This window comes from Oryctolagus cuniculus, chromosome 14 (assembly GCF_964237555.1).
Source record: "Oryctolagus cuniculus chromosome 14, mOryCun1.1, whole genome shotgun sequence".
Classification (NCBI taxonomy): domain Eukaryota; kingdom Metazoa; phylum Chordata; class Mammalia; order Lagomorpha; family Leporidae; genus Oryctolagus; species Oryctolagus cuniculus.
In genome coordinates, this window is record NC_091445.1 from 62,889,197 (window position 1) to 62,915,192 (window position 25,996).

Consider the following 25,996-nt stretch of genomic DNA (forward strand, 5'->3'; position numbering starts at 1 on the left):
AGTTATAAGATAGAGCAAAATTTTAGTTCAATTATAGTTTTATTATTTATTATAAGGTGAACAGTGTTTCATATACAATATTTATTTTAAACTTATCAGCAATCAAAATTGTTAGGGAGCTTTTATCTTTTATTGTATTGAATTTTTTTCAAATTTTTCTTTTTTTAAAATCTCATTTGAGAGACAGAAAAAGAGAGAGAGAGAGAGAGAGAGACAGAGGGAGACAGAGAGAGACCGAGAGAGCCAGCCAGCCCATCCACTGGTTCATTCCTCAAATTCCCGTGACAGCTGGAATTGAACCAAGGCTGAAGTTGGTAGTTGGGATCTCAATCCAAGTTACCCATGTGGGTGGCAGGAAGTTAATTACTTGAGCTATCACTGCTGCCTTTTAGGGTCTGTATTAGCAGTAAGCTTGAGTCAGGAGCAGACAGTACTTTGTATTGAACCCAGGCATTCCTTTATGGAATGCAGATATCTTAACCAGTAACTTAACTGCTAGGCCACATGCTTGTTCCTGATAGGGCATTTTTAAATGCCAATTGCAATTAGTAGTGGTTTAATCTGTTCTTTTTTAGTAGATTCTTTTTGATTTTTATTAAAGTTATACAGTTCTTTAACCTTAGGCATCAAAGTATACTTAATTTAAACAAAGTCAAATTAATTAAATTGAAGAGTCTCTCCATATATTTATTTATATTTATTTATTCTGGATTTTTTGATATTAGCTTTTGATGCTTCCTTTTTGTTTTCCATGAGCTGTGATTTAAAGGGAAAATAAATCCCTAATTTCTCTTAATGATTTATATTATCAGCAACTACTGATTTTTTTATGTTTGGGTTAAGTTAAAAATTCAACTTATATTAAAAAAAATTCTTATAACCTAGGGAGTTTGTTAGATTTTTTTATTTTTGGGATTTAGGATTATATCAAGAAGAACAATTGTAGACTTTCTAGAAATGCAAAAAAAGAGAAATATTTTCACTTTTTTGTTGTTTTCTTTAAGGTTTTTGTGGGAAAATTTGGTGATGTGATTTTTAAAAGTTTACCTTTCCTTTGAATTTGCTGTGTAATTCTTCCTCAATACACTATTTTATTTATTTATATCATGGAACTTTCTATTTTCAGAATCCTGTCCGAAAGATTCCTGACTCACATGAGATAACATTGAGGCATGGCACAAAAACAGTAAGTTATAAAATTAGATTTTTCTCTCAATAACTGAGCTGTCATGGAAAAATGAACTAATAATATATATTTGTGTTAAGGCTAATTACACAGTTGATGTCATAAAAGTATAGATATTAAAAGAACAGAAAGATTAAATTTGGTCAAAATAACCATTGTCTTTCATTTAAAGTAGGAATACTTATTGCCATTGTTTGCTTATTATACCTTCTTTTCACATTGTGACTAGAAGAAGGGAAAGAAACTCAAATACAGTTTTTTTAATGGTGTGGAAAAACTTCTTAAATTCCTTAGACTTATTTATGTATCAGTGAAAGGCATGAATTTGCTCATTTAAAAAATTTTTTTTCTTATTTTTTAATTTTTTATTTATCTTTCCCCCCAAAGAAACCTTTTATTTAAGGAATATATACTTCATGCATTTCATAAGTACAACTTTAGGAGTATAGTGTTTCTTCTCAACATATCTGCCCTCCCGCCCATGAGTTTGTTCATTTTTCAGATGAAGGTTCACATAAGAAATTAACCTTAGAAATATCACTGTATTGCTATAGATTATATTACTTAGTATATGGATTACATTTTTATAGTTATATTTAATTATGTTATTTCAAATTAGTGTATAAGAGATATGATGGAATTATTGTATGTTATTGCAAAACCATTAAAAATGATTGACTGCATTATAAAGATGCAAATGAAATTAGAATATAAAATTATCTTTTCCCTTTCAATGGAACTACCTTTTTTTAGATGTCTGGCATGTAAAGAAGTAACAAAATACAATCCCATATTAAGAGGGAAAGCATCAATTGAGATAGAACCAGAAATGACACAAATAATAAAATAGATTTGGATTTGAAATATTATTCTCCTAAAATATTTTATTTCAGGAATATTGTTTTCATAAAAATATTTATGTTAACTACAATGAGTTTATTATTTCAAATGGAATGAAAAATGTCTTAATTTCTAATGGTTAATATTGATACACAAAACTCACCTAAACAAAAGCCATTTGGGCTCATCAGTAGATTTTTTTCTTTTATTTTTTTAAGATTTATTTATTTATTAAAGATTTATTTATTTATTCGAAAGGCAGATACAAAGAGAGAAAGAGAGAAAAGAGAGAGAAAGAGAGATCTTCCATCCACTGGTTCACTCCCCAGATGGCTACAACAGCCAAGGCTTTGCCAAGCCAAAGCCAAGAGCCAGGAGCCAGGAGCTTCTTCTGAGTCTCCACATGGGTAGCAGGGGTCCAAGCACTTCCACTGCTTTCCCAGGCACATTAATAGAGAGCTGGATCAGAAGTGGAGCAGTCGGGACCCAAACTGCCACCTATATGGGATGCCAGCCCTGCAGGCAGGGACTTAACCTTCTACGCCACAGTGCTGGCCCCTTAAGATGTATATACTTATTTGAAGGGCAGAGTAACAGAGAGAGGGGGAGAGACAGAGAGAGGTAGAGCTCCATAACAGCTGGGGCTGGGATAGACTGATGTCAGGAGTCCAGAAATCCATTTGGGTCACCCATGTTGGTAGCAGGAACTGAAGTATTTGGGCCTTCATCTGCTGCCTCCCAAGCAATTAACGGGAAGCTGGATTGGAACCAAGTAAGTGGAACTGGAAACTGCACAGCAATACATGGATCCTGGTATCCCACGCAGCAGCTCAATACTACAGTGCCCTCCCCTGGAATATTTTTGATTACTAATTCAGGTCCTTTACCTGTTGAAAGACTTCAGATTTTCTTCATTTTCTAGTTTTGGTAGTTTTTGTGTTGCTAAGAATGTTTCCATTTTGTCTAAGTTATTTTACTGGTTGGCACACAGTTCATAGACATCCTTTACAAATCTCTTAACTTAGTCAGGTCATAGTGATTCTCTTTTATCATTCCAGACTTTAGCAAGTTTTTCTTTTTTGCTTGGCCAGTCTAAGTAAAGGTTTCTCACATTTGTGGAAAACTTGAATGGTCCAACCTTTGGTCCTGTTTTTTTCTCAATTTAAAAATATTGTTGGGGCTGGCACTATGGTGCAGCTTGCAGTGCTGGTATCCCATATGGGCACCAGTCTGAGTCCCAGCTGCTCCAGTGCCCTGCTAATGTGCTTGGGAAAGCAGTGGAGAATTGCCTAAGTGCTTGGGCCCCAACTGGGAGACCTGGAAGAGGCTCCTGGCTCCTGGCTTCCACCTAGCCTGTCCTAGCCCCAGTTGCAGCCATTTGGGGAATGAACCATTCGATGGAACACCTCTCTCTCTGTCTCTACCTCTCTGTGTAACTCTGCCTTTCAAATAAATCTTTAAAAAATTGTTTGTTTCCTTGATTTCAGTTGTAATCTTTATTATTCCCTTTCTTCTGCTTACTTTGGGTTTGTTCTTTCTTTTTTAAAAATTAATTTATTTGAAAGGCAGAATTAGAGATAGAGAGAGAAGAGGAAAGGAGAGGCAGAGAGAGACAGAGAGAGAGAGAGAGGGAGAACTTCCATTGCTGATTCACTTCCCCAAATAGCTGCAATGGCCAGGGCTGGGCCAGGCCTAAGGCATGAGCCATGTGCACCGTCTGGTTCTCCCATATGGGTGCAGGGGCCAAGGACTTGGGTCACTTTCTGCTACTTTCCCAGGCAGACTAGCAAGGAGCTATATTGGAAGTAGAGCAGCTGGGAATTGAGCCTGTGCCCATGTGGGATGCTGGCACAGTAGATGCCTGCTTAATGTGCTGCAAAACAGCGCTGGCCCCCTCTTTTGGTTAAAAAGAAGCCTATGATGTTGGTTTGAGATCTTTCTTCCTTTCTAACATACATGTTATTGGCCATAAATTTCTTTTTAAGCCTTTCTGTTTTTATGCATTGCTTGAATGAATAAATTACTTTTGGCAATAGCAAAAATGAATGCTGTTGGGCATCTAACAAAAAAGACTAATATTAATAAGTGGCAATTGGGTAGGGAATTCTTCCAGCGTTTTGGATTAAAAACATTGGAAAATCAATAATGAATTGAAAGAATTTTTACTATGGCTTCCTATGTAAATAAAGCTTGAACTATAGTTTTGTAGCCACTTAAATTTTCTAAAAATCTTTTAAATATTTTGGTGAAGAATTTATCATCATGGAATAAAATGTTAAGTATCCATACATTTACATAGTTAATATACTGTTGGATCATTTGAATGGCCTTATGATAGATTAACATCTAAAGCTTTTTAAAAGAAGGAGAGAGTAATAAAAATTCTTTTAATAAAAAGGTCAAAGCTAAAAGTGTTTATGCTGTTTCTCAGGTTGATAGAGGAGTCTCATTTTTATGTGATCTGACATTTTGTATAGTAAAAATTAAAAGAAACAGTTTAAGATATTCAGAGTACTTGTATTTACTTTGCTATAGATTTTACCATCTTCTGCCCTGAGCTAGGAGAGTAGTCAGCTTTGTATTTATTCTGTTGTTCTTTTTTGATATAGGGTAATTTATCTCATGTTTGTCAGGCTGCATTATTCCTTGTGATATGTAAGGTTATAGAAATTTCAGTCCTTTCTTAGAAATAAATTTTTAATACAAAATATTCTTTAAAATTACCTTTCATTTTGCTCAAAATAATCTGTGGTGACTTTTAAAAGATACCTTTAAAATTTGTTAATATATAGGCAACAGACAGTTAAGCTGCCTTAAAAGGTTTCTTCAAGATTGTGTATTGAGATAGACAAATTACAGTGATGTGTCACAGTGGTGAGGGAACATTCTGAGAAATGCATTGTTAGGGATTTCATTGTTGTGTGAACATGGTACAGTACACGATCATAAGTTTCCATGGTGTAACTTGCTATACACTTTGACTGTTCAGTTGTAGCTCCTTGCACTTAGGCTACAACCTGGATAGCTTGACACTATACTGAATACTGTAGGCAGTTATGATGCAAAGGTAAGTATTTGTGTATCTAGTCATATGTAGACATAGAAAAGATACAGAAAATAAACTGGGCAATAATTTTCCAGGACTTCCCTCTTAAATGTGATTTGTTGCTGACTCAATTGTCCTTGTGCAGTGCATAGCCATATGTGTGACAGTTCTGCTTAACGAGTGTATACTAAAGTGACTTTGTTTACCTTATGAAATTGCAATGATAACTATTCTAAGTATGCGCTTGTTGGGGAGAGACATAGCTATGAAGTTATTAAAATTAAAATATTTTTCTTTATTTCAAAAGAAATAATACTCATGCACAATGTCAAATGATATAAAAGGTTCAACTCATTCCTGCTTTTCAGAAGCAGCTGCAGTTGATGGTCTGTACTTCCAGGGCCTATAAGCTAGGGAATGGGTTAAAGAGTGAAATGGGGATTATAATAGACTATAAATACTTTTTTTTCCAATTAGCTGTTTTGCTTTGTTTAAAACCAGGTGTCTGCTTTGGGTCTGGACCCCTCAGGTGCCCGTTTGGTGACTGGAGGATATGACTATGATGTTAAGTTTTGGGATTTTGCTGGAATGGATGCTTCTTTTAAGGCATTTCGATCTCTTCAGCCCTGTGAGTGGTATGTAGTCACTTGATATTTCGCTGTTTTTGTTGGAATTCCATCTATAATGGTTTGTATCAAATACCATAAATTTATATGACTGTGTTGCCTCTCTGAAAGTAAAATGGACCATAATATTTCTTTAGTCTTATTAACTATATTTTTATTTTATTTATTTGTTTATTTATTTTGATTCCAAGATAAGATACCCAAGCCTGCAGTGGACTTTACTTATTTATTTATTTTATTATTTTTTTAAACTTTTATTTAATAAATATAAATTTTGAAAGTACAACTTTTGGATTATAGCAGTTTTTTCCCCCATAACCACCCTCCCACCTGCAAACCATCCCATCTCCTACTCCCTCTCCCATCCCATTCTTCATTAAGATTCATTTTAAATTATCTTTATATACAGAAGATCAACTGTATTTTTAAAAAAACTTTAGAACTTTGATATACATCATTATTTATTTATGTAATTCATTTGAGAAACTGTGAGAATGAGAATGAGAGAGTGAGGAGATAGCAAGAGAGTGTGAGTGAGAGCAAGAACAAGAGAGAGAGAGAGAGAGAGGGCAATATCTTCAGTCTAAAGCCCATATCCCAGAACTCAATCTAGGTCTGCCACATAGGTGACAGGGACCCTACCAGTTGAGTCACCACCTGCTTTCTTTCCAGGGTTTGCATTAGCAGGAAGCTGGGATCAGAAGTGGAGGCAGGAATTGAACCTAGGCACTTAGATTTGGGATGTGGGCATCTTAAGTGTAAAGCTAATCACTGTACCAAACATCTGCCTGTAACCTGTTTTCTTAACAAATATTTAGAATTTTTTTAAAAGATTTATTTATTTATTTGAAAGTTAGAATTACACAAAGAGAGGAGAGGCAGAGAGTGAGAGAGGTCTTCCATCCGATGGTTCACTCCCCAATGGGCCACAACAGCCGGAGCTGCGCCAATCCAAAGCCAGGAGCCAGGAGCTTCTTCCAGGTCTCCCACGTGGGTGCAGGGGCCCAAGGACTTGGGCCATCTTCTCCTGCTTTCCCAGGCCATAGCAGAGAGCTGGATCGGAAGAAGAGCAGCCGGGACTAGAACCGGCACCCATATGGGATGCTGGCACTTCAGGCCAGGACATTAACCCACTGCGCCACAGTGCTGGCCCCTAGAAATTTTTACCTTGCCTAGTTTATTTTAAAATACTCCAGCAGGTATTGTGTGATTCGACATACATTAAGCGAGTATCAAGTTTTTTTTTTTTTTTTTTTTTTTTGACAGGCAGAGTGGACAGTGAGAGAGAGAGACAGAGAGAAAGGTCTTCCTTTGCCGTTGGTTCACCCTCCAATGGCCGCCGCGGCCGGCGCGCTGCGGCCGGCGCACCGCGCTGATCCGATGGCAGGAGCCAGGTGCTTCTCCTGGTCTCCCATGGGGTGCAGGGCCCAAGCACCTGGGCCATCCTCCACTGCCTTCCCGGGCCATAGCAGAGAGCTGGCCTGGAAGAGGGGCAACCAGGACAGATTCTGGCGCCCTAACCAGGACTAGAACCTGAAGTACCGGCGCCGCAGGAGGAGGATTAGCCAAGTGAGCTGCGGCACCAGCCCCCCCCCCCTTTTTTTAAGATTAACTTATTTATTTGAAAGGCTATGTTTCAGAGAGGCAGAGGCAGAAAGAGAGAAGTGTTCTCTCTGCTGTTCCACTCCCCAAATGTCTGCAATGTGGAGGATGGCCCAGGTGCTTGGGTCCTGCGCCTGCATGGGAGACCAGGAGAAGTACCTGGCTCCTGGCTTTGGATCATCGCGGTGCGCCAGCCACAGCGCGCCGGCCGCAGCGGCCATTGGGGAGTGAACCAACGGAAAAGGAAGACCTTTCTCTCTGTCTCTCACTGTCCACTCTGCCTGTCAAAAAAAAAAAAAAAAAAAAAAAATGGCTGCAAGGGCTGGAGCTGGGCTTGTCTGAAGCCAGGAGCCAGGAGCTTCTTTCAGGTCTCCCTTGTGGGTGCCATAGCACTTGGGCCATCTTCTGTTGTTTTCCTAGGCCATAACAGAGAGCTGGATCAGAAGTAGAGCAGCCAGGACTTGAACCAGTGCCAATATGGGTGGCAGCTTTACCCACTACGCCACAGCACCAGCCCCAGTGTCTAGGTCTTGATCCATGCTGCACTATCAGTTATGGTCAGCTATCATAATGTATTCTCTTATGTGTATTTTTAAAAAATATTTAATTATTTATTTGAAATGCAGGGAGAGAGAGAGATTTCTTCCATTCACTTGTTTTTCTCCAAATGACTGCAAGGACCAAGGCTGGTCCAGGCTGATGGCAAGAGCCTGGACTCCCTCTGGGTCTCTCACGTATGTAGCAGAGACCTAAGCACTTTGACTTTCTCAGGTGGATTAGCAGAAAGCTGGATTGGAAGTGGAGCTACCAGGACTTGAACTGTGTGCTGGCAGTGTGCACAGTGGCTTAATCCGCTATGCAGGACGCTGGCCCTGTGTTATCTCTATTTTTGACCATATCTGATATTTTAGCAGATTGCTTCCTTTATCTCCTCTTCGATATTTCCTATAGAGGATCAAAGGTTTGATCATAATCCATATGGTGTAACATCAGATAGCATGTAGTATCTATTTGCTCCACTATTAGTGATGAGAAATTAAGATAGATTCCTGGATTAAGTTGCTGACTTCTGATTCCTCCATTGTAAAGTGGATATGTTATACTTGAGCTGCGAAAGCATTTGGTGGAGAGGTACTAATTCTGTTATTTCATCTATGTTTATTTGTTGTTATGCTTCTGAAGACGAACTTTTTCTTGGAAACTGACATTATTTGGTTTCCCTGAAATCCAGTTCTTATTGGAGAAGTGGGATAAGTGCTTAATTATCTCCATTTATTTAACCATTTTCAGTTTTAGGGCTAGGGGTGATAAATGAGTTATTGTTATGGTGATGATGGATTTTTTTCTTTTTTCCCTTTTTGATGATCAGTATTTATGATTTTAAATTTTCATCTGTTCCAGTCAATTGCAGTCATTATTTTTTTTGAAGTTTAAATCATCCCATAGTTGGCCAGTGAGTGTTCCTAATTACTACGTAATTTTGACATGAATTTATAATTCTTTAAAAGCGTGCTTAGATTTGGCATGATTCATATAGGTTTCCTGGTATGTTTCTTTCCCAGTAGCCCTGCATTATTTTTTTAACTATGGTGTTTGGGGACTAAATCAGGGTGCTAGGCATGCATGTTGATAATGCAGTATCATGTCTTCTTGACCTTCTCAGTACAAACAGGTGAAAAATATTGATACTTATGTGTATTTGTGTATGCATGACAAATCAGTGACAAGGCCATTGATTTTTCTGTTTCAGAATTTTAGTAAACTTTTAAAATTTCAGAATAGTTTTTAATTTATGCAAAAGCTACATAGATAATGTAGAGCTCATACATGTACCTCACCCAGTTTCCCTTATGATTAACATCTTATATTACTGTGGTCCATTTGTCACAGTTAAGAAACTAGCAATCAATTACTTTTATTTATTAATTTATCTTCTTTTAAAGATTTATTTATTTATTTGAAAGGCAGAGTTACAGAGAGGCAGAGGTAGAGAGAAAGAGAGGTCTTCCATCCGCTGGTTTACTCCTCAGATGGCTGCAATGGCCAGAGCTGCGCTGATCCGAAGCTGGGAACCAGGAGCCTCCCTCAGGTCTGCCCAGTGGACGCAGAGGCCCAAGCACTTGGGCCAATTTCCACTGCTTTCCTAGGCCACAGCAGAGAGCTAGATTGGAAGTGGAGTAGCCGGGACTCGAACTGGTGCCCATATGCAGGTGGTGGTCTTACCTGCCATGCCACAGTGCCGGCCCCAGTCAATTACTTTTAATTAAACTCCAAAGTTTATTTTGATTTCAATAGTTTTTTTCCCACAATTGATCCCTCCAAGATATCTATATTATGATAGTCTTTACATTTGTTTAGTTTTCTCTGGTCTGATGGTTTCTTAGTCTTTCATTGTTTTTATAATCTTGGCAGTTTTGATAGGTACTAGTTAGATATTAGTGGAATGTCTGTCTATTTAGTGTTATCTCATATTTTCTTGTGGTTAGATGGAGGTTAAGGACGATTTGTGTCTTGTTTCCCGTTTATTTATTTAATCATTTATTTGACCAGTATCAGCTACTGGCTTTTTGTTTTATACCTTGGGTTATAATCTAGTATGGTTATTCCTCAGTATCTTTGGGGGAGGGTTCTAGGAACCCTCACAGATGCTAAAATCCAAGATGCTTGAATCTATTGTATAAAATGGCATATCATTTGCAAATAATTTTTATATACATACTCCTGTGTACTTTGTTTCATTTTACTTTTTTAAAGACTTATTTGCGAAGTAGAGCCATAGACTATAGAGAGAGGGAGAGACAGAGAGAAAGGTCTTCCATCTGCTGGTTCACTCCCCAAATGGCTGAAATGGCCTTAGCTGAGCCGATCCAAAGCCAGGAGCCAGGAGCTTCTTCCAGGTCTCCCACGTGGGTGCAGGGCTGCAAGCACTCAGGCCGTATTTTTCTGCTTTCCCAGGCCATAAGTGGAAGAGGGGCAGCTGCCCATATGGAATGCCAGCACCACAGGAGGCGGCTTAGCCTTCAATGCCACAGCTGGTCATCCTCCCATATACTTTAAGTCATCTCTAGATCACTTACAGTGTCTAATATGATGTAAATGCTATGTAAATAGTTCTTACACTATATTGGTTAGGGAAAATAGTGGTTAGTTTAATCCACAGAGGCAGAACTCAGGGGTATTGAGGACTAGCTGTGCTATATTACTTATTTTGCTGCTGAGGTTGCCCTGTTTCTTTTGTTTTTTGAGTATGTCCTTAAGTTTTGACTTTATAATGCATTCTGCCCCATTCTACTTGTAGTAGCAGATAAAGTCTAGATTCTCAGTGTGCTTGTTGTTCCTGGATTGTCACTGCTTTTAGTCCTCTTCAGCAGACAGAGCTAGGAAATACTTGGCCTGCATACTTACTAGTATGTGCAGCGAATCCATGATTGTTTCTGTATCTGTTGATATACATCTATATTCAGCAGAACATGGGTTCTTACTGATGTCTCTGGCTCTAACTCTTCTTGTTTGAATGAATGCCCATCCTTCTTTTCTGTATCTTTACTTTCCAGCAGTGAGAAACCTGGTTCTCACCATCCATTTACTTATTTATTCAACCTCAATATACATGTTGTAAAACATTTTCAGAATTGTTACTATCTTCTGTTCCAATTAAATTTTATCCATTATAGGATTTTTTATTGTCTTTGATTTTGGTATGCAAATTCAAAGATAAAATTTATATATATATATATATTTTTTTAAAGATTTATTTATTTATTTGAATGGCAGAGTTACAGAGAGGCAGAAGCAGAGAGAGGGAGAGAGAGGTCTTTCATCCTATGGTTCACTCCCCAGTGGCCACAGTGGCTGGAGCTGGTTGATTGAATCCAGGAGCCAGGAGCTTCTTCCGGGTCTTTCACGTGGGTGCAGAGGCCCAAGGATATGGGCCATCTTCTGTTGCTTTCCCAGGCCATAACAGAGAGCTGGATTGGAAGAGGAGCAGCTGGGACTCGAACTGGCATCCATATTGGATGCTGGTGCTGCAGGCAGCGGTCTTACATGCTACGCCACAGCGCTGGCCCCAGAATATATTTTTGAGAGAAGACTTACTGGTCGAGGACTTGGCAACAATTTTCTGTAAAGGGTCAGATAGTAAGTATTTTAGGTTTTGTAGGCTGTAAATGATCTTTGTGAAATGTATCTGTGTATTCGCTTGTATGTACTGGTATATATGTGTACACACACATACCTCTTAAAAAATGTCAAAACTATTCTGAGGCTCACAAGTCATACTAAAACAGAATGTGGGCTGATATCTTTGGGCTATAGATTGTCAATCCTTTTTCAAGGAAAAGCAGTAGTGAAAAGTCTGATCTTGTATTTTTTATCTTTGGTGAGAAAGAAAATAGAATCCTTTCTGGCTGTAATTTCTGTTTGATTATGTAGTCCAGAGGTGATCATTTGATATCTAGCCAGTTGGCCCTGCTGTCCAATAGCATGTTCTGTGCTGATAGAGATATTCTATATCTGTGCCATCCAATATCATGAACACTAGTCATATATGCATATTGAATACATGAAACACGGTTAGTAAGTCTGAAGAGTTTTTGTTAAATTTAATTATAATTAAAGTTTAAATTGCATGAGGTTAAATGATCACTGTAATGGATAGTGCATGTATATATATTTATATGTGTATATATTTAAGATTTATTTATTTGAAAGACAGAGTTACAGAAGGAAAGAGAGAGAGAAAAGAGAGGGAGAAAGAGAGAGGTCTTCCATCCACTGGTTCACTTCCACAATGGCTAGGGCTAGCAGGCTGAGCCAGGAGCCAAGAGCTTCTTCCAGGTCTCCCACGTGGGTGCAGAGGCCCAAGCACCTGGGACATACTCTGCTGGCTTCCCAAGTGCATTAGCAGGGAGCTGGATTGGAAGTGGAGAAGCCGGGATTGGAACTGGTGCCCAAATCGGATGCTGGAGCTACAGGCATTGGCTTAACCCGCTACACCACAATGTTAGCCCTGGATAGTATATGTCTTGAGTATGTCTTTAAGTGACCAAATCTAGCACACACAAACTACTGTGGTAACAAGATGCTTCTTGACTTAAAAATATGTGGTTTCAGACCAAAAAAACAAGGATGCTACTCATATCCACTATAATTTAATACATATTTTTACAAAATGATTTATTAATTGAAAGGCAGAGTTATAGACATGAAAGGAGAGAGAGATCTTCCATCTGCAGGCTATGCCAGAATGCCTGTAGGTTTTTAAATAAAGGCAAAAATGAAATGTAGGTGTTTTTGTATATCTGCATCCAGTTTCATTCTCTTTATTTTGTTGGGTCATTGTTCCAAACTTCTGATTCTGAGACTTAGCATATCAATGATCACTTCTTGTTTTGGGCCAGTTGCAAATTAATGAATGTATGATAAATTCTTATCAGTTGATATCTGCTTAATATGGCAGAGTTGGATTTTGGTTGGTCATTGGAAGCTTTTCTTTTCTTTTTTTTTTTTTTTTAAAGATTTTATTTATTTTTTTTAGAGGTAGAGTTACAGACAGCGACAGGGAGAGACAGAGATAAAGGTCTTCCTTCTTCACTCTCCAAATAGCCCAATGACTGGAGCTGTGCCGATCTGGAGCTAGGAGCTAGGAGCCAGGAGATCCTTCTGGGTCTCCCACGTGGGCACAGGGGCCCATGGACTTGGACCATCCTCCACTGCTTTCCCGGGCCACAGCAGAGAGCTGGATTGGAAGTGGAGCAGCTGGGTCTCAAACCAGTACCCATATTGGATTACCATGCTTCAGGCCAGGGTGTTAACCCACTGTGCCACAGCGCCAGCCCCCTAGATGCAGACATTCTAACTGTAGTTTGTATAGTTAAATTCTTATGTTATACATAGACACAAAATGGATTGAAACTATTACAGTAAGTGCCATCAGAAATAGGTCAAAGTGTATGTTTGCTTAAATTCATTTATCTATAAGCCTTATTTATCTCACTGTTATATATCTCTTTTTTAGCTTTTTTTTTTTTTAAAGTTTAGTGACCAGGAGAAGCACCTGGCTCCTGCCATCAGATCAGCGTGGTGCGCCGGCCACAGCATGCCGGATGCGGCGGCCATTGGAGGGTGAACCTTTCTCTCTGTCTCCCTCTCTCTCACTGTCCACTCTGCCTGTCAAAAAAAAAAAAAAAAAAAAAAAAAAAAAAAGTCACCGGTATGCAGCCGCCAAGTTAGGAAGCATCCATGTCTCGTGAGGGACTTAATAGAACACCTAAATGTGCAGCGTCCTCGCAGCTTTCAGGCTTGGGTTTGTATTCCGTGTCTTTGCCTGCAACTTTGATTTTCGTGTTTAAGGTGGGAAAGTAAAACTTCTAATTTCATGAGGCAATTATCAAAATAAATAAACTAACACTTAAAAAAAAAGATCTTAAATATCTTTCTTTTTTTAAAAATCTGTATTATTTATTTCAAAGGCAGAGGGAGTTATATGCAGAGAGTGGGAAAGAAGATCTTAGTAGGGAGAGAGAGAGAGATCTTCGATATGCTGGTTCACTCCCTAAATGGCTGTAATGGTCAGGGCTGTGCCGCGCTGAAGCCAGGAGCCAACAGTTTCTTCTGGGTCTCCCATGTGGGTACAGGGGCCCAAGGACTTAGGCCATCCTCTGCTGCTTTCCAGGCACATTAGCAGGGAGCCGGATTGGAAGTGGAGCAGCCGGGCCTATGTGGGATGCTGGCACTGCAGGAGGAGGCTTAACCTGTTGTGTCATACGCTAGCCCCTGTTTTAGCTTTTAGGGAAAGTCTTTTCATTACTTTATAGCTGATATTTATAGTAGTTCATTTATCCAATGTAATTTTATGAGAGATCAGTAGGTAGAATCCATGTTTTATATGTGCTATTTAAAAAATTTTTACTGGGGCTGGCATTGTGTTGCAGCAGGTTAAGCTGCTGCCTGCAGTGCCAGCGTCCGATAGCTGAGCGCTGGTTTAATTCCTGGCTATTCTGCTTCTGATCTAGGTAATGTGCGTAGGAAAGCAGCAGAAGATGGCCTAAGTACTGGGGCTCTGGAAACCCACTTGGGAGAACCTGATGGAGTTCCAGGCTCCTGGATTTGGCCTGACCTACCCCTGGCCATTGCAGGCATTTGAGGACTTACTCTGTGTCTCCCTTTCTCTGTCACTGTGCCTTTCAAATAAAAAAATAAATCATTAAAAAACATTTAAAAATTGGGACTCTTGTGGTGTAGTAGGTAAAACTGCTGCCTGCAACACCAGCATCCCAGTGGGCTCTGATTTGTATCATAGCTGCCCAACTTCTGATACAACTTATTGCTAATGGTCTGGGAAAAGCAGTGGAAGATGACTGAAATGTTTAGGCTGCCACCCACATGGGAGACCTGGAAGAAGCTCCTGGTACCTTCTTCGGCCTGCCCAGCGCTGGTTTTTGCAATCATCTGGGGTTGTGGGTAAACCTGTAGATAGATCTCTCTTGGGGCCAGTGCCTTGCTCACTGGGTTGATCCTCTACCTGCAGCACTGGCATTCCATGTGGGTGCCAGGTTCTGGTCCCGGTTGCTCCTCTTCCAGTCCAGCTCTCTGCTGTGGCCTGGGAGGGCAGTGGAGGATGGCCCAAGTGCTTGGAGCCTGCACCCGCATGGGAGACCAGGAAGAAACACCTGGCTCCTGGCTTCGGATCGGTGTAGCTCTGGCTGTAGCAACCTTTTAGGGGGTGAACCAGTGGAAGGAAGACCTTTCTCTCTGTCTCTCTCACTGTCTAACTATACCTGTCAAATTAAAAAAAAAAATAAAAAAAATAAAAAAAAGATCTCTCTCTGTCTCTACCTCTCTCTAACTCTGACTTTCAAAATAAATATAAATCTTTAAAAAATATTTTCTTTATGTTCATTTTATTTGAAAGGCAGAAAGAGAGAGAGAGAGAAAGAGAGAGAGAATCACCCCTCAAATGCCTGTAATAGTCTAGCCTCCCTCCGGCTGAAGCCAGGAGCTTCATGTGGGTCTCTCATGTGGGTACAGGGGCTGAAGCATTTGGGCCATCCTCTGATGCTTTCCTAGGTGTATTAGCAGGGAGCTGGATTGGAGGTGGAACAGCTGGGACTTGAACTGGTGCCCTCATGAGATGCCAGCACTGCAGATGGAGGCTTAACCTGCTGTGCCACAGCGCCAGCCCCAATCACTTTTTTTTTTTTTTTTTTGACAGGCAGAGTGGACAGTGAGAGAGAGACAGAGAGAAAGGTCTTCCTTTGCTGTTGGTTCACCCTCCAATGGCCGCCATGGCCGGTGTGCTGCGGCCGGCGCACTGCGCTGATCCGAAGGCAGGAGCCAGGTGCTTTTCCTGGTCTCCCATGGGGTGCAGGGCCCAAGCACTTGGGCCATCCTCCACTGCACTCCCTGGCCACAGCAGAGAGCTGGACTGGAAGAGGGGCAACCGGGAAAGAATCCGGCGCCCCGACTGGGACTAGAACCCCGTGTGCTGGCGCTGCTAGGCGGAGGATTAGCCTAGTGAGCCGCGGCGCCGGCCCCAATCACTTTCATTTTTAACTATTTCTCTCCTCCTTGTTTGGGAGTCAGTAATTCATTCCAAATTTATGATAAACTATTTTAATAAAAGTTTTTATAATTATTAGTGAATTAAAGACTTGTTTTATGAGTTTCTTATTAATATTTTCTAAATTAGTAGATTGTGTAACTGTTACTGATGTAACCAGAAAGCCATATGTGGCTTTTTGTTTATAGTCATCACCAGTCATCATGGATTAGGATCTTACTTGTGTAACAAATACATCTAGCTGCTTCAGTTTGCTCTGTTTTGCAAGACAGGCTTTTGTGTGCAAGTGAATTTGGACATCACCAACAGAAAAGATAAAGTTGGAGGATGAGATTCCTGCAGTTGTAAATGTAGTGGACTAATGAGATCACAAGTCATTCTTGTGGGTATCAGGATAGTCTTGGGGTGCCTGAGCTTTCCTGTGGTTTCCTAACTGGAGAGGAGTTTTTGGTGTGGTCATTGTGGGGTGGTTGTCTGTGTGCTTCAAACTTTAATATGAGATGAGAAGGTATTGGGAAGGACAATTAATATTCCTTGATACAACTGTTTATCTGAAATCATTTCTCTTTCTCTTTTACGATGGCTTTTTACTTAATTCCTGGATTTTCCTTACTTCTGCAATTGCCATCAAGTTACATAATTTGAGAATATTCTTTATTATCTGCAAACCAGTGACCTTCTCTTGGGTCATGTCTCAGCTCAAAGTTGATACCATATTGTGGAGGACACTTGTCCTTCCTTTCAAAATTACCAACAGATACTGTCTGATCTAGCAGTCACTCTTAGGAACTTCTCTGGTAGATATACCCACATATGTGGAAATGACCAAGGAACAATTTTGTTATTTTGTATGTAATAGCAGCAGATAGGTTTTCTTGATTTTATTTTCATTGCAAAATAAAATATCTCCCTTTTTGCTTAAAAAAAAAAAAGTTACAGCTACTTTCCAGCTCCAGTCTATGACCTGTTTTTGTATGGCTCTTGAACTAAGAATAGTTTTTACCATTTTAAAGTGTTGTGAAACAAGGAAACAAAACTCCCTAAATAATAAAGAATATGTGATCACATATGGCCTTCAAAGCTAAAATATTATTTAACCCTTCAGAGAAATGTTGCTGACCATTATTCTAGAATCTCTTTACATTTTTTAATTATTTCATTCTTGTTTTTGGTAGGTGAGAAACAAGCTGATTAGATTAATCTTACAGATGCTTGCTTGGACTTAATAACCAGTGGCTAGTGCAATGAGTCTGGTTGAGGAAGTTTTGGGGAGTCTCAGAATAATCTTTGGAGGGAAATCTTCATGTGGTAGATGCTCTGTTTTCAGGGAGGAGGTTTTTTTTAATTAGGTTTCAGACGAATTGGTGCATCTTTGTTCTGTTGACTCTGTATTATCTCTTGAGCATCTTTAGCTGACAGTTGCCTAAAATTTCTGATAGTTGTTTGCATAGGGTAGCATTGCTGCTTTGAGAATGAGGTTTCTTAGAAATTTATGGTTTCTGGGATATTTTCACATGAGGCTCTTGTACTTTTTCTGGCAGGCTTTTTTCTAATCCTTCTGGTCTTTTCCTAATTGAAGTTTCTGGAAAGTTTCCATTTTTCAGTTATTCTCTTCATTTTTCCCAATTTTGAAGTGTTTTTCTAGGTATTTCTTTTGGAATGTGTAATTGGATGTCTAATGTATTTCATAAACAGCTCTTTTCTTTAGATATTTTATCTTGAATTTCCAATTTTTTTTTTTTTTTTTTTTGACAGGCAGAGTGGACAGTGAGAGAGAGAGACAGAGAGAAAGGTCTTCCTTTTGCTGTTGGTTCACCCTCCAATGGCTGGCACACCACGCTGATCCGAAGGCAGGAGCCAGGTGCTTCTCCTGGTCTCCCACGCGAGTGCAGGGCCCAAGCACTTGGGCCATCCTCCACTGCACTTCCGGGTCATAGCAGAGAGCTGGCCTGGAAGAGGGACAACCGGGACAGAATCCGGCGCCCCAACCTGGACTAGAACTCGGTGTGCCAGTGCCGCAAGGTGGAGGATTAGCCCATTGAGCCATGGCGCCGGCGAATTTCCTATTTTTTTTTTTTAAAGATTTATTTTATTTATTTGAAGAGTTGCAGAGAGAGATAGAGAGAGAGGTTTTCTATCCGATGGTTCACTCCCCAGATGGCTGGAATGGCTGGAGCAGTGCTGATTCGAAGCGAGGAGCCAGGAGCTTCTTCCGGGTCTCCCATGCGGGTGCAGGGGCCCAAGGACTTGGGCCATCTTCTACTGCTATCTTATAGCAGAGAGCTGGATTGGAAGGAAGCAGCTGGGACTAGAACTGGCACCCATATGGGCTTTAACCTGCTGTGCCACAGCTCCAGCCTGTGAAGTTCCTATTTTTAAGGGTCTCTTATTTTCTGCAGAATCAACCTTACCTTGACAAAATATATTTTTACATTTTTGAGTGAATGTTCGCACGTCCTTACTTTCTAAAGCCTTACATTTCTGTTCTTACCTTGAACTTGGGAGGATTTTATAATTACGTTTGTTATTCCATCTGGTTATACTTTTTTCTACTTCTCAATGTGAAGTCTTCGTCACACTTGATTGATTCTGTTTCACTTCCTTCCTCCTTGGTTCATTCCTTGGCCATTTTCTCCTTCTTGGATGACCTATTCTCTGTGTAGAAGAATACTCTGGTTCTCCAGTCTGTCTCTTGCTCTTTCTCTCTGGTTCTCCACAAATCTTCCTGGGTAAATCTCACTTAGAGTGCGGCAGCAGTGTCTATGTTGTCTTCACTACTCATGCTCAGTCCCTCTGGTGCCTTTGAAGCAAGCTCAAACTCTTGCCATGTTTTATCCACCTTCCTTCCCATTTTTAGTACACTCTTGGAAAATGGCTATGAGATTTTCTCAATGCACATTTTTTTCTGTTTAAAAAAGTTCTTCCTTACCACTTGCTCTCTGCTTCCCCCTTCACAAATACAATTAGTTTCTTCTTATGCTTTTGTATCTATCTAAATGTCTCTTTTCCAGAAAAGCGTTTTCAAGCAGGACCCTGCCACTATTCGCTCGCTCAAGACCTTTTGGTTCACTATTAAATGCTGAACCCCTACTGCTCTGCTCCTAGAATTGACTCAGGAGTTATTCCTGAAGTTAATATTACCATGAGGGAAACTATTTGGAGTAATTAGAACAACAACTTAATCTGTTTCTCGTAATCTTCATTTGTTGACATTCTTGATCATATTTCTCTATTCCTCTGAAGAAACATGTTGTTTATGCATTTGGATCCCTTGCCTCTGGGACTAATTATCTTATTTTAGCATGGTGAGAAATCATGTAAAGTCACGGAATTATTGATCTATACTTGACTGAGAGGTATGTAATTGTATCTCATTTCCAGATAAGAGTATACATTTTGATGGAAAGTATTGTAGATTTCATTTGGTAAAATTATATACAATCATGGGTAGAAATTTTCTGTGCCTTCAGCAGTATTTGACAGATATTGTTTTGTAAAGTTGCTGCTGCTTTGCTAACCTTTAGTATGTTAAGCCAGTAGGTAATATCTTCTTAATTAATTTTGTACTCGAAATCTCTTCTTAAATTTGAAATCTAAAATACTGAAGTAGCTGAAGATTACTTTTTGTCTTTTAAAAATTAGTATTTTTAATATTCTCATAGAAAAACTTGATGTTTTTGTTTTGTGTCTCTTGCTTCCTTGGCCTCTTCCCAGGACTAGATAATGTATATTGCATACATGAAAGGAACAGACAATTTCATCAAATATAATTGGAAGATGGCATTTAACCTAAAATTGTATTTTCTGTCTTCATTATTGCTATGTTTCCCAAGGATCTGGTAGTCATATTTGACATAATACTTGGATTTTTTTGTTTGGGTACAGAAAATCAGAAAAGATGTCAAAACATTTCTCTTGAGTATTTTGGTTAGTAATAATTAAAACATGTGCCAAATGTATACTTATTTCTAATGAATTTGGAAAACATTACATTTGGCTAGTATTCTATACTCCTCAGATAATCTTGGAAATAAGTAATAATGATATTTTTTCAGGTACTAAGCTCGGGGCCATATGTATATTATTTTTAGTCTTCACCCCAGTTGTGTAAGCATTATCACTCCTTTTTTTTCAGTGGAAGAAGTCAGGGCTCAGTGAAGTTATACAACCAGTACCTGCTCTCAGAGGCTCGGGAGCACCCCTCTACAGTGCTGCCATCTAGTCTCAGCTTCGGACTTCCCATAAAATGAGGACGCTGAGTCCTGTGAAGCTGAGGTGCTTGCTCACCATCATGCAGCTAGTTAGCACGAGAGCAAGGACTCGGTTCCCTGGGCTCCTGACTCACATTCCAGTGCACTTTTCACTACAGCAGGACACCTTGGCTCCTGAGCCCCAAGTGACGGCCCCAAACAGCTGTGTTGATCTGTCTTGCATGTCCCAGCTTGTTTTGCTAGCCAAGCAAAAACTACTTAAAAGGATCCTCAATCTTCACCTTCCCACTCCCCTCCACTTACGCTCATGTACTCCCACTTGCCCCATGAATAACTTCACAGAAGGAATTGTGCAATGTCACTAAGCCTTCCTCTGGTGTCAGAGTTACTCCCTGAGAGAACATTCACTTCCTCGTGACTCCAGTTCACTGTCAGATTGGCTTTCCCTCTGTTCTCTTTGATCGGAATCTTAGTTGTTTCGGCAGGAATTTGAGGAGCAGATGTTATACCCCTTGAACAAGCCCTTTAATTTGCCTTAGTACTGTGTCTAATGACTCTTAATCCTGGCCTTTTAACTCTGTGACTAGCAGAATTAAGAACGAAGTGGGACAGAAATGGTGAGCCTGATGCTGAATATTTCATTTTAATGTTGGCAAAGTGGACTACAGAGAGCACATGCACAGTGAGAACAGAGGGAAATGATTAAAAATCTTTTCCTTTACAGCTGAAAAGCAAACTGCATATTAGTTTGGGATTGCTGAGATTTTGGGTTTTCCTCTATATATAAATAGAGCAATTTGATAGAGCAGTTGGCCAGAGAAAGGGAGCCACTGACTGTACTCCTTTCTCTATTAAGTATTAATATGTTTTAGCTTTTCATTTTCCCTTCAAAATAAAAAAAGGAATCACCAAGACACACAAACACACACACACACACACACCCCAAGATAATCAGTTAGACTACTTGCATGGTTAATGAGGAAAATCAACAGTTACCCTGAGTGAGAGCACCATTAATAAAGGTATATCCTGTGAACTAACTAGTTAAGTGTATTTCTTACCTTGGAGACTTTACGCTAGCAGTCTGAACTTTCTAATGAATGAAGATCTGGTGTGTGTGTATGCATGTGCATGACTAAACAGTCTATAATTTTCTCAGTTAAGGATTAGTTGCTTGAAATTTGATCTGCAGTCAGGGTTTGATTAAGATTGAGAAATCACATATAATTTGAGCAGAAAGATTTCGAGCAAGGAAGGACACATTAGTAACAAATAGGAGCTCTGAAAAACACGGAAGGATAAAGGAAAGGAGCGTCTGTCTCGCCTGAGACTGAGAAGCAGCACTGAGGAAGAGGCCTCCTGGATTGAGATCCTGACCTTGGTTGGGAAGGCGTGGCTGTGGCTCAGTGTGAAGAAGTTGTTCTGGTGCAGTGGAATGGGAACTTACCAGAAATCTGTCTCACCAGAGTCCCTGTGCTACCACACTAACTGGGTGCTTGGGGGAACTGGTGAGTGCTGCTGACTGCCATGCATTTCAGGAGCCTGAAATGGTGGAGAAAATGCACACACTGGAGAAACTGCATGGTATGAGATCCTGCCATGAGGAGCACTCTAGGTTTGGAAGGAAAACTACTTTCTCTTCCAGTGTCTTTCCAGCATTTTCTTCTGACAAAGCTTTAACATCATGCCAACTGGCAAAGGAAAAATATTTAAAGGGCCCAAATCAATTTTTGCAGAGCAGGCAGTGAAGGGTGAATTTGGAACAAAGAGATAATAAACGGTTAACTGGCATATTTGGTCAACCATGTAATTTTATGTCTCATGGTACTTCCTTATGGGTTTAATTTAAATTTTGGCTCCTGGTCAGAATTTTGTTAAGGATATCATTTTTAGTATTTTAGAAAGGATGTCCTAAGACTAGTGGTGCTTCGTTTTTATTGGAAACTTCTGAACAGTAGCCCACCTTTGCTTTTCTAGGCTCCTCTCATGGGCATCTGGTTTAGGAGTTCTAGCTCCTTGTTTGCTGTGACACTTTGATCTTGGGCATTGTGGTGAAATGCCTCACACTGTCATACAATCTAATCTCACAGCCCACTCAGATCTCTCTGTGAAAGTCTGTGCCTTTGAAATTGGTGTATCAAGAATGGCTTTTTTTGGAGAATAAATGTTTTAAAAACTATCAACTGTGTTTTCAGCATCTTAGGAAAAATGGTCAGTGTAAATTTGGAGTAGTGGTTTCTAGCTAGTAGTGGCTGGATATAAAATATGTTTTATTGAGAGGTATCTGACTTCATTTGATAACCAGCCATGAAGAATATTCCACTGAAGTCTGGCCAGATAGACGTGAATTTTAGTTTTTTCTGTATAATCTATTTACAGAAGACACATTTTTTTTTTTTTTTTGACAGGCAGAGTTAGACAGAGAGAGAGAGAGACAGAGAGAAAGGTCTTCCTTCCGTTGGTTCACCCCCCAAATGGCCGCTACAGCCGGCGCTGCGCCGATCCGAAGCCAGGAGCCAGGTGCTTCCCCCTGGTCTCCCATGCGGGTGCAGGGCCCAAGGAACTGGGCCATCCTCCACTGCCTTCCATGGCCACAGCAGAAAGCTGGACTGGAAGAGGAGCAACCAGGACAGAATCCGGCACCCCAACTGGACTAGAACCCCGGGTGCTGGTGCCACAGGTGGAGGTTTAGCCTAGTGAGCCATGGTGCCCGGCCTGAAGACACAATTGTTATGAGTTGATAGTTTCTTTCCTGAAATAATTATCTCTCAGCCTTAAAATTATAAACTTAGAAAGTAAATTGGACCACCTAACTGAAATTTTGTTAAAATTGAGCTCATTTTATTTTTATTATTTATATATTTTAATGTGAGAGGTAGAGTTACAGACAGAGAGAGAGAGAGAGACAGAGAGATCTTCCATCTGCTGGTTCACTCCCTAAATGGCTGCAAATGCTGGACCTGGGCTGATCTGAAGCCAGGATCCAGGAGCTTCTTCCAGGTCTCCCAAGTGGGTGCAGGGGCCCTGCAGTACTCCTGACAGCATACTTATAACATTGCCCTGGTGTGATAGTTTATGGTGTCATCTCTGAAGAAAGTTACAGAACCTTTTGGAACAGGATGCCTAAGAACTTTTTAACTGAGGTGTTTACTTCAATTATTTCTGTGTTTGTGACTGAAAATCATGTTAGAGGTTGTAGTATTGTTTTTAGTCCTTGTGGCAATATTGCCCAAATAAACTTTTACAGATTTCGTTAGGTTTTCTTTCAATGATTTAAAAAAAAATTTGTTTACATGAGAGGCAGAGAGAGAAAGAGCGAGCAAGCAAATGCTCTTCTCTCCGCAATGGCAGTCCCCACATGCCTGCCAGGACTGGGCCAAAGCAAAGTCAGGAACCCACAACTCATCTGAGTCTCCTATGTGGGTGGCATCTCCCAAGATGCATTAGAGAAATCTGGATCAGAAGTAGAACTGCTGGCACTCCAGCTGCACATTGATATGGGATGTGTACATCTAAGAGGCAGCTTAGCCCACTGTGCCACAGTGCTTACCCTCTTTTGTCATTTCTTTATCTTGAAAATCTTCAAAATCCTTTCTCTAGCTTTCATTTGAAAGGAAAGGATATGCTATTATAGTCACCCTACCACATAATAGAACTCCAGAAATTATTTCTCCTATCAAATTGTAATTTAGTTAATTAACCTTTCCCTATTCTTCCCCACCCTGTTACTGCCCCCAACCCCTGGACACCACTATTATACTCTCAAATTCTGTGAGATGAACTCTTTTAGATTCCACACTTAATATCATGTGGTACTTGTCTTTCTGTGCTTTGCTTATTTCACTTAAAGTAATGACCTCCAGGTCCATCCGTATTGTTGCTGTTGACAAAATTTCATCCTTTTTTAAATGACTGAGTAGTATAAACTTTCTTCATTTCATTTCATTCTTTCTTATCCTCCAACTGTGTATTTTCAAATAGCTGTCTTTAAGTTCACTAATTTCTTCTTCTTTTGGCTTATTCTGATTTTTTTTTTTTTGGTGGACATACAAACTTTTTAATAACAATGGGGAGGGGGAGAACAACCTTGAGGGAAATAATAGCACTCATGAGGGTACAGGGCCCAGACGCCTTTGAAGGAAGCACATGTCACTCCTGAGAAGCTTCTCGTTGGTGCTGGTCTCTCCACCTGCTTGTTCTACTCTCTGGCTCCCCGTCTCAGCCCTTCCTAAGCCATGGCTGTGGCCTTGTTTCAAGCAGAGACTCAGTCAGCACCAGGTTCTGACCTGCTGAAGGTTTGCGTGGGGTCGAGGAAATCTATCCATCACAAGTCTCATCTAGGAATGGGCCTGACGTCACAGCCTAGGGCTGAGCAGGGTCTGTAAACCAACAACCCAGCCAGATGCGAGGGACACTGGGACTGCCTGTGTGGCGAACACCCATTCCATGCCATTGTCAGCATTCCTGAGTGGCCACAACCTTCTGGTGATTCTGCTTTTCCATCTGTGAGACTATGGGATCACCAGGGCAAGAAAGCTCTTGTGTACCTGAAGGCCAGGAGAGCCTATAAACCGGGAGCTAGCTCAGGGCAAACAAGCTCTCCCCAGCCCATAGAAAGCACCCGGAAGTCACCAGACTGGGACAGTTGGGCAGAGAATGCCTTTTCCAGAAGAGGTGGGCTGCTGGACAGCACAGCGACTCAAAAGACAGAGGGGAAAACAGACAGGAGCTCTAACTTAAGATCGCGAAGACACTTTTTCACTGAGAACTGGCGTAGGGGGAGGAAAATTGGCAACTGGCCAATTGCCCCTGGTAGCCCAGGGGAAAATCAGGCCACTTCCATTCCAGAGAAGCTGGTGGCACTTTTCTTCCGGGTAGCACAGCTCCTCTTCAGGGCACATCACTCAGCCAAGGCCAAGTTTGTAGACTGGAGCCTCTCAGTCTCCTGGCAGATGTTCTGCTCCACTGTGTCGCACTCAGCTAGGAACGCCTGGATCTTCTTCACCAAACCCTTCCTTTTCAGTCTACTGTCTTTGAAATTTTCTGGTAGGATCAGGGTGTCAATCTCCTCCAAAATCTTCATAAAATGCTCAATTGTGGCTTTTACTCTCCTATCAAGTTTGCTGAGAGCTTCAGCTTGCAAATCCTTGGCCAGAAAACCCTGTTGGATTCCACTGAGTTCTTTATTCAACTCTTCTAGTTGGCTGGCTATCTTCTCCACAGACTTCTCCAAATCCTTCAACTTCTTTAGTTCAGCCTCTTCCTCTGGACAGTTCTTTTCCCCAATTAACATGACCCGGCAACCGTTTTGTATTCCAAGTGCTGACAATGGTGCCTCCATTTCCTTCAGAGATTTTTCCTTAAATATGAGTTTCTGGAAAGGCAGTGGAACCCTTATGGCCTCTTCAACAACCTGGGCCAGGTCTTGGACAATTGGTTCGCTGCTACCCTGCTGAGGGGTGACATGAAGGTCATGCTTCTCATTGCTGTGGGTGACGGTCACGCTGAGCCCGGCTGCCGCCATTTCCTCGGTCTCGGTCACCTCCTCCGCCTGGATCACGTCTGGGGTCACCTCCTCGGCCGGGGGCGCCTCCTCGATCTGGGGCGCCTCCTCGTCTCGTGGCGCCTCCTCGCTCCGGGCCGAGCGGGTACGGACTTTCTTCTTCACCCGCGGCCTGCGAGCGCCGGCGGCGGCGCCCCTGGTGGGTCGGTCATGCCCCCCGGCTGCTCTCCGGAGGGATGGGCGCTGAGAAGCTGGCTGGCCGCCCTCGGCCAGGGGCTCCGACTGGCGCGGCTCCCGGCTGGGCCGAGGGGCGCGCCGCCGGGGGCCCAGCTGGCCCCGGTCGCCTCGCGATCTCCGCGCGTTGCCGCGCTCCGCCAGGCCCGCGCTATTGACCGCCCTTATTCTGAATTTTTAAAGAAAAA

At 41.0% G+C, this 25,996-nt stretch overlaps 1 protein-coding gene and 1 pseudogene across 1 annotated transcript in view; one reads left to right on the plus strand and one right to left on the minus strand.

Annotated features, from left to right (window-relative positions):
• WDR70 (WD repeat domain 70) overlaps nucleotides 1-25,996 on the plus strand; it is a 313,385-nt gene that overhangs the window by 55,266 nt on the left and 232,123 nt on the right. Inside the window, exons 6-7 of the mRNA XM_002713983.5 lie at nucleotides 1,127-1,186; nucleotides 5,574-5,707. Of these exons, the coding sequence (XP_002714029.2) occupies nucleotides 1,127-1,186; nucleotides 5,574-5,707 (194 nt within the window). The remainder of the gene's footprint in view (nucleotides 1-1,126; nucleotides 1,187-5,573; nucleotides 5,708-25,996) is intronic.
• On the minus strand, nucleotides 24,574-25,663 carry LOC103349652 (BAG family molecular chaperone regulator 1 pseudogene; annotated as a pseudogene).